Source organism: Thermobia domestica, chromosome 7, assembly GCF_964235325.1.
Source record: "Thermobia domestica chromosome 7, izTheDome1.hap1.1, whole genome shotgun sequence".
Lineage (NCBI taxonomy): Eukaryota > Metazoa > Arthropoda > Insecta > Zygentoma > Lepismatidae > Thermobia > Thermobia domestica.
Genome location: NC_137460.1, coordinates 252198622 through 252215479, shown reverse-complemented (window position 1 = coordinate 252215479; position 16858 = coordinate 252198622). Strand labels below are relative to the sequence as shown.

Here is a 16858-nt window from a genome sequence, read left to right as displayed (position 1 = left end):
CCAAAATTAAAGTATTGTGTGTTTATGAGGCGAATTTACATATATATTTTGGGATTAGTGATGATGTTTAAAATGGGAACGAGTTTGGATAGCTGTAACAAAAATAACCATTTGAATACATACAAGACTGTTCATTAACTCAACTATGTTAGCGCAAAGAATAAAGGAAATATTTGATCTTGTCACCACTAGAAAGCAGCAAAATGTATTGGATAGAAACAGCCTCGTAATAACTGCGTTCAAGGCTCCAAATATAAATCACGCGTGTTTCACAAACACTACACTTTACACAAAATGAACATAAGCGTTTCACTTCTGTTGCCTAGTACAGATGAGACAGAACGTCTTCACTGTCTACACACACGCCATGTTCATAAACTTAGCTTCTAAATTGGTCTCAATAAGATTAGAAAATACCGTAGTTAACCTTAATATACCGTACAGTGAGTTATATTCTGTTTCTTGACATAATGAAACAGTTGTTAACAGAAACATTAATAATATAACAGGCACAGACATAGTACCAGGTACTGTATTCAAAAAATAAATTTGCTAAAAAGAAGTTTCAGTCTGTAACAGATGAGACTGCTTTTTTTTAAAAAAAACCTCTTTATACAGATAACGTGTGTAATGACAAGGACAGTTGATAATTTATTATCCCGCGATTCGCCTGGTGGGACTGAGGGCGAACATTGGCGCATTTTCTGTTCAGCGTATCTTTTCTGTTTTCATTCTACTTTATTTAGCTTGTTCTGCATTGGCCGCAACAGCTAGCAAAGGCCCCGTCTAATGAATATCTGATTGACAGGCTATATTTCTCCTGAACTGTAGGGCCCATTATTTCTGATTCCAAAAGCCTGAGAAACGAATGCTTCCACACGTTCTTTTCTATTCCATTTCCTATTCTTACACAAAATTTGGTGCAATTATCTCTGAGTGATATTGTGCCCTTCCCTCGTCAGACATAAAATAATTTCTATTTTGTGTCGACTCTTTTGTTTTATGCATTTTTAATGAATAAACATGTAGAGTTTTTGCCCACATTCCAATGATTATCGTAACTGATGTCAGCCTATATGTTTTGTATTTTATCAGAAAGCTATCATTAACTGAACTGAAAATTCAACGACCGACACCTTTTAACAAATCCTGGGACAGCTCCTCAGTTCTAAATCCCCTGCTTCTTAATTTCACTTCTTTTGCTTCGAGGTACAAGAACTGACAATGCCTTACTGCACATTTTGATATTTATAGTGATATTGATATCTTAATTTATAGTAAGGCTAAATATTTTGTAGAACGCGCCACGTCAGGGAATATAGTTAAATTTTTAATCTTTGCATCTAAGATGCGTGTTACATTCCTAACCAACATTAACTGATACATCCAACATAAATAAAATAAAAATGGCTTAACTACGTATTTTCTACTGATAAAAGAGGTAAAAATACTTCTTTTACACCAAACAGTCCCGCTTTGCAAGATTTAGCTCGCACCAAAATGTTGTGGTTAAAATAGCACGATAATACGATAATCCTATTTATGGTTGTACTCATTGGAGTTGCTTTACATTTTATAACAGTTACATATTTAATATAGAGCAACATAGCTAACAAAATTACATGAGATGCTAGAGTCTTAATAAAAAGTTCTAAATGACAATAATAATGACATAGTACTAACGTGGTCGTGTCACAATTTTCGAATACTCTGTGAGCTTTCTGTTTTCTTTCTTTATTCTTTTTCTCTATTTTCTGACACTTAGTTGTAAAGAATTCTAGTTTTTACTACATTGGTACATTATACGTTTGATACCATAATTTAATCGTGGTCACAACTTTTCCAAATATCCATCATATATCCATCCAAGAATTCTATTAAAAACTATCACAGGCACCTCTTGCTTAAGTCCTTGCATTCCAGATGTCATTTACCTACGCGAATGCTGTAATACTAGGTTTTCGTTTACTGTTAAAATACAGTCTAGACCTTTATACAGGGCATAGTTGTTGTGCAAGCACGAGGATAGTATTCACATTATTAATAGAAAGCTTTTGCATTGTGCAACACTTGGACTGAAAATGTTAAATAAGATGGCATCCACATGGATATCACTGAAACGCAAGGGGGTAATTTTAAGCATTTTATTTTTCTTTCAGCATAGGACGCAAAACTACATTGCTGATTGCTTTACCAATAATGCTGATCGGAAGAGGTCCTTGTGTTTTTCTATCAACGTACTTTCCAGTGTTCGTAGCTTTTAATTTATTAAGCAATGCTGCCAGCTTAGCAGTATACCAAACGCCTATGGCAGTAGGTAAGAATATTTTATTAACATTTTTTTAAACTTCTAAACTATGCTATACATATAAGATACAATTGTCCAATTTTGTAGACGGAAAAAAGTATCGTTTTACTACTTTTAGGACAAAAACAAGTCAGTTTCGTTTCACAGTGTGAACCTACGGTAGGTTTCCAACCCAATTATATGAAATCAATACTGAAATTGGAAATAATATATCTAATGGGTGAAATCTCAGAATTCACAGAATAAGTTATTTTGATAGGAAAAACAGGTTTATAATAGAAAATGATAGATCTTTTATTGATTCATAAATAATACAGTATAGGATTATGTATGGAATAGTATATTGGGTAAATGGCCTCCACGGCTTTCCTGGCACATATGCACTCTTTTGTTGAAATTTTCCATGATCATTTTGCATAATTGTTTTTGAATTTCGTTGATATAACGTTCAATTTCCTCCTTGTCTACCAGGATACATTCATCGAACTATCTTCGCTGCATGTGATCAGTAGGATTCAGCTCTTGAATCAATTGAACTTTATAACCATGAAGATGCAAAACTTTTGTGAGAATACGCTGCAGAGAGCTTCTCAAAATGTCCAATTCTCGACCACAGTGACGATAGGTTTCTGGACTCTCAGCAACACTCCAACGACTTGTTGAAGGAAGGCCGGAGTGTTTAATAAGATCATAAGATCCTTTATGATCTTATTGATCACAAAGCATTACAATAAGCCTCCAGAATTTCTTTATAAAACTACCCTTAATTGAAGATATTTTTCAGAGATACCATCTGCTGCACCAACGAAACTATGCTGTTGTTTTCTGCTGGGTGCCAGCATACGTCGGGATCGAGGAAATGCATGCCGGTAAAAAGAGCATATCTGGTCTTTCTACTCTTGAATTTATTCATCATCATAGGTATATATTTGTCATTATTGACAGGTCACTTACCGCAACTGAGAAGCTTCCGTGCTCCACGGCCCTCAGCGAACCTCTTCGTCTTTACGTACAATTATTTTTGTTTTAATATCGTCCATCAAATATGGTAGCCAATGTCCTCTTCTTAGTAATAGTTAAAACTGTTCTTTTCTTCCCCACCGTTTCTAACACCCTCTCATTCGTTTTCCGCTCGACCCAGCAAATTCTTTTCATTCATCTCCACACTCACATTTTGAAGCCTTCCAGTCCTTCCAGTCAAGGTTTGCGATAATAATTCATGTATTTCTCATAAGAACAGTAATTAGCAGAGCCGGACGTTAGAGCAGATGCCCCTCAATTTCTCTTTCTGAAATGTCAATCGATATTCCTTCCATTGAAGACAACACAAATATGTATTATTTAAAATCAAATTTAAATTTGGAGCCATCAGGGTTCAATTCCCGTCGGGAGCTCATGTGGTTCGGATTCCACGTTAGTCAGTAGGTCCAAGTCTCATATAGCCTCACTGCTGAAAGGGACGCTAAACTAAGATCAATCAATCAATTAATTTAATTTGAAGCCATATTGTGCTAAAAGGAATTTGTGACTGGATTTACAGTTTCGACTTAAGGATAAGACGCATGTTAGATAACAAAACAACACACACTGACAAAGTTTAGTGCCTCGGTACTGACAAAAACTATACAGAATAGGAAAAGAAATAAAAAAAAATTGTTAATTACACAATTTGTTCAACATAAAGCTTTTTAATAAATTAACCATGTACAATATGTACTGAATTTAATTACAAAACTAGTTTTTGGTTTTATTTAGTTTTGTGTAGACGGATATATAAAATATTATGGAATGTAGTAAATTGACTCTTTGGTCAGCATCTAAATAATTGAAGAATAATTCTATTGATTTTGTTTGCAAGTAGCATGTTTACACATAGGCTATATACACAGCAATTATAATAATGCTAATTAGTCTGACTTCAAATTTAAAATTACTAAACATATTTCGGTATGTGAAGAGAAACTGTAGGTTGAAATAATTATAAATATGATTTCTTAGCTTTGGCGATATTCACACTTTTGTAGTGGCAATATCCAACGATTACTCGTGTTATTTTACACAGTAAACACTACATCGATGAAAACAAAATCTTAATGGTTATATTTTATTATATAAATGTGTTATTTAAGTCGAAAGTAAATTATGTAAATATGTGTTTAGTTTTAAAAAATAGAATTCGGAGTGAGTATTATACTGTAGTATTTCCATAGTCAATACATATGGATATGTCACACGCTTTTCATCAATTACCTTTAGATTTTTATCATTCATGATTTTCTTCTCTTCTAAAGAGATCTTATGCTATAGTTGAATGAATACATTTTGTTCATAGGTATTGAAATGACTCACAGCAATAAAAGGGCGTCATTTTGCTCGTGGCAATGTATTGGATGGACTATCGGGGTTTCTCTCCTTCCTTTGGTGGCCTGGCTAGCTCGAGATTGGGTCATTTATCAGCTTACAACGACTTTTCCGGCTGTTATCTTCATTTTCCTGTACAAGTAAGTCTGTACTCTTCTTGTCTTATACAATAGGAAAGGAATGTGCAGTCAGCTCTCTGGAAGGAAAGCGAAGAGTAGATGAAGAGCACAACTGATTGCTGATTTGAAAGTAGACGAAAATATTTTGACTTAACCCATTGCGTCCCCTTGGCAACTTAAGTTGCAATGGCAATTTTTCGTCATAGCGCAGAAGCTCATGGATTGGCAGTGCTGGTTTCAACCGTGAAGTAACTTTGGAGTCTGTTTCGTCATAGCATTGTTGCATTTTCTTTGTATGATATATTGACGCGAGGTTTGTACTATTTTATGAGTATATACAATGTATTTTGAGGAGAAAGACTCAACTACAGGGTGTCCAATATACAATGCAACCCGGAGTTTGGGATAGTAGAACTTTTGAACCTGAAGTGGTACACCAATAATGGTTATATCAAAATGAAGCCATGTTTATGCATATATTTTTAAACTAGGAAGGAACGCTTGCAGTAAACAAGAAACCATACAGTGTTGCCAGATGTAACCGAAGCTATATATATATATATATATATATATATATATATATATATATATATATTGCAAAACATGTAAATTGACTCATAACTCATACGTACGGATGTTCTGTCGTTAATTTTCATTTTGTTTAGTTCGAGTAGCTTGCAAAATATGGAGCAGAAAAAAGAAGTTTTCATTTCCAGCGATAACTAATCGGATGAGGCTTCTGTAAGGGGAACTAGGGAAATCGTAGTTTTCATAAATTAACACTCTGAATTGGCAACTTTGGTGATGTTTCAGTGCATCAAAAGATGTGTTAATTATCTGTGTACAATATGCAATTCCTGAAAACAATGAGAAACACACTTTGAAATTATCATGATAAAATATTTACTAACATGCACCTGACAACACTGCTATTAATTTCTATCGGGCTATTTAAATCCAGAGGTATACAAGAACAATTCTCGAACTATTCAAGACCTGGAAACGAACATTCGCAGTGCCATTGAGAACATTAACAATTCTAATCTTCGTAAACTTGCTGCCAACTTGGTGAACGTGTGAACCAGTGTTTGAATCAAAACACGGGACAGTTCTAGCATCCACTGTAAACCTACTCACTCATTTCTGATAGTAGCAGTGTTGCAGGGTGCATATAAGTAAACATTTTATCATAATAATTTTAAAATTCGTTTTTCGTTGTTTTCAGAAATTGCATAAGGCAGATTCTTAACACATCTTTTGATGCACTGAAACAACAGCAAAGTTGTCAATTCAAAGTGTTATCTTATGAAAACTATGATTTTTCTAGTTCCCCCTTACAGAGGCCTCATCCGATTAGTTACCGGTGGAAATGAAAATTCTTTCTCCTGCTCCATAGTTTCCAAGCTACTCGAACTAAGCAAAATGAAACTTTCCGACAGAACATCCATAAGTATGGGTTATGAGTCAATTTACACGTTTTGCAAAAAAAAAAAAAAAAAGATTTACACCTTCCGTTACATCTGGCAACACTGTGTGGTTCCTAGTTTACTGCAATCGTTGCTTCCTAGTTTAAAAATATATGCATGAACAAGGCTTCATTTTGGTATAACCATTATTGGTGTATCACTTCAGGTTAAAAAGTTCTACTATCCCAAACTCCGAGTTGCATTTTATATTGGACACCCTGTAGATCAATTGGAAAGACTCCAGAAGGAAGGATTGATTTGATTTTAATAGTTATGTTTTTGCAGTGTATTTTCTCCCTCAAAATTGCAACTTTTCAAAATGTTCCCTTTGTTTCAATATGTATATGACTTTCGAATTTAATTTGCAGAGCTAAAAAAAAATAAATAAATAAAAAATAAACAAGAAAAATAAATATTTTTTTCAAAAACATGCTAATATCTATTTTAAAGTACTATTAGGACCAAATAGGCGGAGTGAAAACTTTTCTAAATACCAGTGAGGAATTCTGGATAGTATGGGTTAATAGAGGATGATGATAGAGAAACGTGGAAGAAACATATCCAGCCCCAAACCTAAAATAAACAAAATGGGGAAAAACATCATTAGTCCCAAAACTGCCAAAGGCAGTATACTTAATAATAATAGTGGACAGTTTTGGTAATATAGTATAACATCGTTTATCCGCACTAACTGAGAATAGAGGCAATCAGAAAATTGAAAATCCGGATAATCCAGGTACCCTAATATGGGTAATAAGCGAAACAAATCCTCAAAGAAGCATACTTGACGTTTATTGCGATAACTTTTCACGTCATTTCTTAACAAAGAATTGATCCATTATCTTCTGTTTCAAACATATGTGGAGTTTGAATAAATCAGTTTGTCATTAATAGTTGAGCTGGAGTGGTGTCGCACAGACACTCGAAATTAAAGTTACACCTAGAAATTGTAACAAAATTAAACAAAAACAATCCGATTGAACTACACACATTAAACAAAATGACAAGTGCCGTTTGGAAACAGAAAGAAATCTGAGAAGATTCAAGTAGGGGAAGTGAGCCAGGCATTCAAGGTCAACCAAAGTGAAAGCTGTTTCTCGCTGGTGAGTCGATCCACTTCAACGCCCTGTAACACTGTAGTAAGGCTTTCTTAAGATCAGGGAAAAGCATTTTATGGACCATAATAATTTATTGTACAATCTACGTAGAAACTGTACATTTAATGAAAATAAAAAGCGAATGTTTGACATACTTATAGTTACGTTCTTGCTATCATAGATAGATCTATGAGAACATTAAGTTTAAAAAATGTCCACAAATCTGATTCGGATTAACCAGAGATCCCGATCAACGAGGGCTGGATAAACGAAATTGTCCTGTAGAACAGGGAAGTAAGCTTGGAAATTGTCAGTTTGCTTCCAGTTTCGTTATGATTTTGTTTTTACACATACGTGCTAAAATATGATTGGTCTAATATTTCTTCCAAGATAAGAAATAACAGATAATCATTAAGTTTTTCTTTTCTTTTCTCTCTTTTTGTAAAGGATTTAAAGAACTTAGTGCTACATGTAAACGATCATTGTCTCGATACGAAATCGCTATTCGCATCTAATCTAATGCGAACGACACTTCCTAAAAGCAACATGCCATTTCACTTCCTATAAAAGTATGAAATATTTACTTTACTATAATGTTTGGTAATATATATGATATATTCAATACAACAATTAACATTCCTCTTTCCATGACATTACTGATATGAGTTGTTTGTCTTAGCAACACTTCAAAGTGATGGATGATTTTTAAAAGAAATCAGCAATGAATTTTCCTAATTTTAAGTGATTGATCATTTCCAATTCAAATAATTATCCCTTTATCACATCTAAACTTCAGAAGTATGTTTTTGATACTGTATCTAATATCCTAGGTGAGAAGTGTCACATTTCATTCTTTGGTTACTGACTCGCATTTGTATCCGTCGGCGGACACAAAGAAAATCTGGTTTTAAGATGGTAAATGTCGTATGTTCGAGATCTGACAAGGTTTTGTAAATTGAACATCTTTAATTGTATTGACAGTTGGTAAGAAGAAGCATAATCCTCATTTGTCCTGAAATAATATAAGAAGCATAGTTTGTTCTTGGAGATGAGTTTTTTTTCGGACAATTTTCTCAAGACCGGCTCAGGTGATTTAGTCTCTACTTCATTAATAACTCTATACTCTTGTATAAATAACTACTAATGAAAAAAATCAAAAGGGCTAGTTTACTCGTGAGACTATTCGGACCATTCGTGAGACTTTCTTTTCGGACTATTTTTTCAAAAGTGTCTCAGGCAACATTGTTAGGGTCATCAAGTCTAGGAGGCTTAGGTGGGCGGGTCATGTAGCTAGAATGGAAGAAGGTAGAAACGCTTTCAAAGTCTTGACTGGAAGACCAATCGGAAAACGACCATTGGGAAGACCTAGGCGCAGATGGGAGGACAATATTAAGATGGATCTCGCAGAGATAGGAATACAAAGTAAAAACTAGATGCAGTTGACTAAGGAGTCAGTGGAGAGCTTTTGTGAACGCGGCATTGAACCTCCGGGTTCCATAGGCCATAGAGTTAGTTAGTTAGTCTCAGGCGATATAAAGCAGTAACAATTACCTGTTTCGCTGGGTTAAAATAAAAACAGTAATGCTCGTATGTTCCGTTACTCAATCGGTTTTTATTACTGAAGCCCTCTCTAATACCGGTTATTTTCGATCATTTATATATATATATATATCCCCTTCCCCAGTTGTGGGGTTGAATTTGGATTTAAACGCCATCGGAAGTGTCACTGTTCATCTCAGCGACCCCGAAAGCTATGGCTTGGGCAATAATATCGGTCATTTTCGATCATTTATATCTGTTGCATATATATCTTCCTTCTTCCTTAAGTTGTACCGTCACAGTAAAATGATTTTAAAAAACCCAGTCCTGACCTTCATCTATGTTGAAAACTTGGTCAAGATTCATTTTAATTTATATAGAAGCTTAGAAGATAGTTAGATAAGGCAATTGAAGCACTACTACGTTCATTTTTGTGTTTTATAAGATATGTTGAATGATTAATATTTAATGATTCAACATAAAAGTCCGTTTAATGTTCTAAAAATGCATTTTATTTTTGTATGTACGTTAGACTTATCCCAGAGTCTCCACACTGGTTGGCATCCAAAGGAAAAGTTGAGGAGGCAGCAAAAGTTCTGCAACAAATAGCTAAAACGAATAAGAAGACACTACCTTCTAACCATAAAGAAATATTGGAGAAACTAGCTGAGCACAGCGAGAAAACTTACGGATTTGTCAGCCTTTTCAAAAGCAAAAACGTTGCTTTTCGAACATTTATTATCACTATGGTGTGGTAAGTTTTCAGGTAAATTTGGAGTCCCTCTACAACAATTTTAATACAATTTATATTGTTCCTTTTAAAAATAAAATTTAATCTGATAATTTACAGTTAAAAAAAGATGAAGTGTAAGATAATTCCATTTACTTTTAGTGTAACATCTTCAAATTTGAATTTTAACTAGCTCAGAATTTTGTCCAGTTTTGTCCACCCTAGAAAAAGTTTTGCACTATTCAAATTAACATAGCAGGGTCATTTCAAAATTTTGCCCACTTCGATCACCAGTAGTGTGACACCTTTAAATTCGGATTATAGCTTAGAATTTTCCCCAACTTCTGTAAATTTTTCTTCACCAAGTTAGCTAAAATTCTAATTTCAAAATGTCTTAGTACAGGTGATCGTAATGGCCAAATTTTAAAATGACCGTTCCTAGTTTATTTGAATAGTACGGATTTTTTTCTTGTTGGTATAAATATGTACAAAAATTGGACAAAATTCTGAGTTAATTAAAATTCAAATTTGAAGATATCGCACTACAGGTGATCGAAGTAAACAAATTTTGAAATGGCTCTGTTTTCTTAATTTGAATGGTACAATTTTGTTACTTGGTTGGACGAAAATGGACAAGAAATGGACAACATTCTGGGCTGGTTAAAATACAAATTTCAAGGTGTTGCACTACAACTAAATGAATCCGTGTAAGAAAAAAAAAGGAAACACAAGAAAGGCACTGATGCATGACGATCAGGACAAAAAAAAGTACAGTTTAATGATTGCTACATCGATTTGGATGAATTGGCACACTTTTTTTTTATTATGCTACTTTGATTAAAACACATGGCATAAGGAGGAAGCGAGGTTAAAAATTTATGCAAGACACTGAGTATCTTACGATCCTGTCAACTTTCTATAAATTCTTCATTAAAAATAATCGTACTTGTGACCAAGCGTTTTTGAAAATTCCCATTTAAAGGGAGGCATCTCTCTCTCTCTCTCTATATATATATATATATATATATATATATATATATCTATCTATATATATATATATATATATATATATATATAGATAGATAGATAGATAGATAGATAGATAGATAGATAGATAGATAGATATGTGTGTATATGTGTGTATGTGTGTACAGTGTCCATAGAGTCGCCCAATCCAAAGTTTCATTGCGTATATCGTTTGATCTAAGAATGATAAAGACTTGAGACTTGAAACAAATGTAAGCATGTTCTATGTAGATATTTTCGAGATCATGACCAATGCTGGAACTTGTAACGTTTTTGTGTATTTACGAAAGAAATTACCGTAAGTGTAAAATAAAAAAAAAAACTGTACAAAATGAAGAAGATCAATATTCAGTTCCACAAAACTGATTTCCTGCGGGTAAATTCCTGTGTATATGTACAGTATGCATCAACATGTATCCATTGGTTGGAAAATGTGACAAGGTTGATGTAGTGTTGTCATATAAAAAGGCTATTTAATGAAAATCCGTAAAATGGATGTTTTTTGACTGAAATGGCAAAACTCCTGGCAACACTGTTGTAAAATTACTGCAACAGGTGTGTTTCAAATTAATTAATGATAAGCAATGAGAATTTGCACATAATTAATAAAATGAATTTTTATTCAAAAATTTGCAATAAATTTGCGATATCACATTTTCTCACCAATGAACAAATCTTCCAAATCTACATTTTAACGGAAACTTATAATATTTTGTATGAAACTTGTTGATCAGTGGTGTAAATTAAGGACGCTACGATGTCACAAACATTCAAATTTTCACGTGCTTTATAGCAGTAACAATGCAAGTGTTACACACAAGGCTATACTTATCCCAATTACATTAGTATCTAATTCTTTGATCATGATATGATGGATTTCGATTGAATAGGAACAAAGATATTTTACAATGGATTGGAAATTAGACTTTTCTTTCAAAAAGCCTTTATTTTGAAAAGCTGTTTAGCGAAGCACCTAATTCAATTGCATACCCTTCTGTTTTAGTTTGTTTAAGAGCATTTCCATTCTTTTATTTATTTGCTTGTTTATTTTATCCTTCAGGGCTGTTAACGGCATAACATATTGGACTGTAATGTTCAATTTCAACATATCAGGGAATCCATTTTTAAACTTTTTCCTTATCTGTATGGTTGAAATGCCTGCCTATATTATTGGAATGTGGCTAACAGATAACTATGGACGCCGATGGCCCATTTCGTTCTTTTTCTTCATTGTTCCTGTTGTATACGTGTTCGTTTTACCTACTGTTCCAGGTGAGTAATTATATTGAAGAATTATGTTTTAATTTTTACATTTTTTACGTCATTTATTCATGCATATAGATGTTTTCCTTGCCCTCTAGGTTTCACATTATTGATACGTCTGATTATAAGTACTCACTTGAGCAAAACTTGAGCAAGAAATTGACTTTTTAAACTACTTAATTATTTGAGGATTACGTGGTCCAATTTCTTCAGCTTCCTCGCGGCTCTATGGTAAGCATGCATGTCTTCAGCGCGGGAGACCCGGGTTCGATTTTTATGAGAGATCATGTGGTTCGGATGCTACGTTAAACTGTATGTCTACGCCTTATATAGCCTCGCTGGTGAAACAGACACTAAACAAAATTCACTCGTGAGTATATCATAATGCTTTCGGGGCCGCGGAAGCGCAATGGTAGAGCGCTCACCTGTGGTGAATTGGGTTCTTGGTTCGATCTCAGCTTGTGAAAATTGAGCTCTCTAATGGACAAACACCATATACGTGGGTTTTGTCGGAGTTGTCCCACTTTCTTCATTGCACCATTTTATTCATTATCATCACCACCTCGCTTAGCCTTGATGCATAATTATGAGACATTACACTAAAAATTCCATTGGCCTCAGCGTTCAAAGGACATATTAAATTTTCAAAATCATTAATCAAACATCTTAATATTTCTGTCAAATGCGAATGATCCTTAGGCAAATTAAAATAAGAATATTTTTAAGTCCTTAAATTTAATCATTTTGTGTATTTTAAGTATATTATAAAAATATTTGAAAATGGACAACGATGATGATGATGATGCTGAACACGAAAGTCCTCAGATGTTTGTTATTGTGACAAGTGCCATAACTACAGATTGCAGCACTAATATTTGTGTAAACTTATGTTAGTTAATGAGCAAACTAGAAAAAAGTTATAGTGAGCTGAAGAATTGGGGGATAAATAATATTTAATAGTCTTTTTCTTTATGCATATACAATTTGTTAGTTTCTTCTTTACTTTAATTGAATCATCATAATATTATATGTTTGACTTAAATAGGGAACTAAATGTTTATATCTATGAGGAGCATGTAAAAAAAAGAAAATGGTAAAAAAAAAAATCATTCTGACTCATATACAAATACATGCCTTGGGTATTTTTTGACGTAGTCATCATGATCGTCCAGAAATTTTTGGTAGCGTGGAACAAGCTTCCGTATACTCTATGTGTAAAAATCTTCTGCCTGAGAGGGCAGCTTGTCTAGAACTGATATCTTGAGAACTTCACTGTAGTTGAAATCGCTGGGGGCAAGGTCGGGCTACGATTGGCACGGCTCGACAATTTCCATCGACACTTTTGAATTGTCTCAAGAATACAAGCATCTGTCTGGGGGTGGGTGTTGTCACGAATCAAAATAATTTCAGAGCGTAGCATTCCTTTCCGCCGATTATCGATGGCAGATTATTCAGTGCTTGGTAATACACATCTGCTGTAATTGTTAGTCCTGGTCCATAAGAATAATACCCTTCTGGTCCCAAAACATGGTTGCCATGATTCTCTGAGCTGATAGTGTTTCTTTGATTTTCTTCGCTTTAGGAAAACCAAAGTACTTCCGTTGCATTGACTACTGCTTCAGCTCCCTCAGTGGCGTACACTATCTAGGTTTGATTCCTCGTCACTGTGTGAGAAAAGAGGTCGTCCCCATTCTCTCCCCAGCGGCCAAAAGGTCACATACAGTAGTCATTCTTTATTCTTCGTAAGCGTCTGTCAATATTTTTGGCAACCACCTCGCAAACAATTTATAGTATCCCTGCTTGTCAATCATAATTCGATGCACTGTTTTCGCAGACATTTCTGGAAACTCTTTGGCAAGTTCAATTATTGTGAACTAATGATTGGATCACACTTTCTCGTAAATCCGTTCTACCAGATCGTCTGTCTGAACACTAGGCCCTCCGCTACAATTATCGTCATGAATACTCAAATGCCCATCCCGAAACTTTCTGTACCATTGCCTAAGCTTTCTTCCACTCATTACTACCGTCCGTAAATAACACACAATTCACTATAGTTGTCATCTGCAGTCTGTCCGTCGGCGTTCAGAAACCATATAATAGGTCTCACTTTACGTGTGTCGGGATTTTGTATTATGACACCTATTTCACCTTACTGCTACGCGAACGATTCTATCTCTGTTCCAAAGCACAGAGGACTAAGGATACTCCTGTGCATTCTCAACTTTACCAATGTTTCCAAAGCCGCCTGCGCCTCGTAACTTCAACCTAAGAAACAAGACAACGTACAACACTAATGCCAAAGTAGTGTTACAGTATAAGATTGTCGCGACCATGGAATGATTCTTCCTCTGGTTGCAGATTGAGCAGAAGGTCTTCATGTATGTGTTAGCTGCGAATAAGCTATGGTACAACAAGGGATGTTTCCCCATTTATAAGATTTGGTCTGAAGCTAACAACGTAATCTCCCAAAAGAAAGGTACTTGTTCAGAAACGTTCACAGAAAACTCAGAGCGATAATAACAATAAAGGATTGTATTCTACTTTAAAAATTAGAATATCAAATAATACATAAAAATAAAAGCAATATTCAAAATGACTATGTTCCTCATACTTCTAAACTTTTCAGCTTCTATTGTGGAAATTAGTTTGCTGGCTCTTTCCGTTTTTACCAAATTCTGCAACGCTCTTACGTTCTATGGAATCTATTTGCACGGAATGGAATTATATCCAACGTGTCTGCGGCAAACAGGCATGGCCTTGGGAGCCGTAACATCAACTATCATTGAAAGTGTAGGGCCATATTTAGTATACTTGGTAAGATATATTTCTATTACTATGAATTTTTTATTTGGTAAGATATATTTCTTATTAGCAGGTAGTCGCTTCAAATGATTAAAAGAAGTGTTCTAACAGCATGGGAGGTAATCCATATGAAGCAGCGTTGGAGATAATTAATGAACAACTTAAAATTATATTTTAATTTTTAATGAAAGTATCTGCAAGGAGCTCCAAACAATTGAAGCCTCTAAAACATATATGTATGGCTGGAGCTAGATTAGCTAATTCACAGATACCAAACACAGGCCAGGTTGAACATTTCTAACCTGCCATGTTAATGTTAACAATCCTCAATCGAATATGTTTATTTTATTTATTTATTTATTTATTTATAACAGCTTTCAGATACCATTTTAAGCACTAGGCCATTTTACACTGAAACATTTTAACAATTTGATAACTTAATAATTTAATAACAATTTGAGGCCAAGATGGTACAACACAACAGCGCCATTACAAAAATAGCTTATTTGTAGATGAGCTGAAAGTATACTCACTTGAAAAAACGTCTACAGTTTCTGGCAACTGATTATAGGTGCTGACAATTCGGTTTAGAAGGGACTTTTGGACAATATTTACAAATATATTTGAATGAAAAAATATATAGAGAGAGACACGATGCATCAGTAGTAGATCGGTAACTTCTGGCGTGTGGGATCCCTGATTCGATCCCAGCTGTTCCAAGTGATTTTTGTGGTTGACAATCACCGCGTACGTGGATTTTCTGGCGATTCTCCTGTTTCATCTTACTTAGCCTCGGTGTATAAACATTTCACGTTAAACTGACATACATTAATATCGTTAAACCATGTATTTCGATTCCTGTCAGCACGGAATGACATGTACACTGACTGCAGATCAAGGAGAAGGCCTCTAGGCATGGAGATTTGCTGCAAATATATTGAATAAACAGTTGCGAACAGATGACAAGGAGTTTGGGGGTTTTTGCGTGAGGTTAAGAACCTCACCCCGTAAAAGAAAGGCACTTTTTCAGAAGCCTCAAAGAACTCAAAGCCAAGGTGATAGAAGACTCAAAGCAGAACTATTAGTTGATACGACCTCAGCCAAGTAAAATATACCTGAAATTTGGAACATAGAAAATGAAATGAAATGATTTTTTTTGGTTTTACGTCCCACGGTTATGACAAAGGAGACGGTGATAATGAGAAATGAATGAAATGCTGGAATGAAGAAAGTGGGAGAACCCCGAGGAAACCCACGCACACGGTGTTTGTCCAACACAAAGTTCACTTGGTGGGAGCAGGGTTTGAACCCGGGATCCCATACACCAGAGGTGAACGCTCTACCACTGAGCAACCGCGGCCCCATTTGGAACATAGAATATAAGAAGCTTTTATAGGGCAGACGTATTAAAATCCGTTATAAGTAAGTCCAAAATATAGGATGAATCTGATAGGAGTTCAAGAAATTAGATGGGAAGGAAAAGAAACGTTACTGACAGCAAATGTTTTATGTCCTTTTACGGGGAATATAGGGGAAGGAGAAAATCATCAACTACGAGTAGGGTTTTCGTTACAAATGGATACTATCAGCAAATAAACTTGTTGAATTTCCTAATGATGTACTTTGTTTTATTCCTCTTGAAAGTTACTGGTGCGATATTATTGCCGTAGTTCTAGAAAATAAAGATCATAATCCCAATAAACCATGTGATATATTAATTAGGATATTTCAATGCGAAAGCACTATAGGTCGAGGAGATATTATCAAGCCAAGTTTGGGGAACGAAACTCTACATAAGGAAAATAACAATGGCATTACACATGCGAAATTTGCAATATCCACTGAAGAAAATAGACTAGCCCAATTGATACTTTTCCATTTAGACAAACTTGCTGCGATACTAACCTTAACGTGGCAGTAGGGATTATAATAGATGTTAACGTTGAATAAGAAAATCAGCGTCTGAAAACGAAAAGGTTTAAACAAAACAAATTAGTGAAGAGTCAGGCGAAAGAGAATATTAGACTGAAAGGTCGAATACATTTTCGGTCTCAAAAGGTTTGGAATGCAGTAGTATAGAGAGCACTTGATTTGAAATTACGAATAACATTAAAATTTCAGAAAAAGAAAAACTAAGCCACGTA

General features: G+C 34.7%; 1 protein-coding gene and 1 long non-coding RNA gene across 8 annotated transcripts in view; one reads left to right on the top strand and one right to left on the bottom strand.

The window, feature by feature from the left end:
- Positions 1-16858, bottom strand: part of LOC145690816 (uncharacterized) — a 69134-nt gene that overhangs the window by 24724 nt on the left and 27552 nt on the right. The gene's annotated exons all lie outside the window — the stretch shown is intronic.
- The window catches only part of LOC145690815 (carcinine transporter-like), a 70774-nt gene that overhangs the window by 49901 nt on the left and 4015 nt on the right, over positions 1-16858 (top strand). For 2 of the 3 annotated variants that reach the window (XM_081766118.1, XM_081766117.1), the window contains exons 5-9: positions 2160-2317; positions 4641-4809; positions 9423-9644; positions 11707-11918; positions 14539-14726. In XM_081766118.1, coding sequence (XP_081622244.1) covers positions 2160-2317; positions 4641-4809; positions 9423-9644; positions 11707-11918; positions 14539-14726 — 949 coding nt within the window. The remainder of the gene's footprint in view (positions 1-2159; positions 2318-4640; positions 4810-9422; positions 9645-11706; positions 11919-14538; positions 14727-16858) is intronic. The other variant, XM_081766119.1, reaches the window with a different exon arrangement.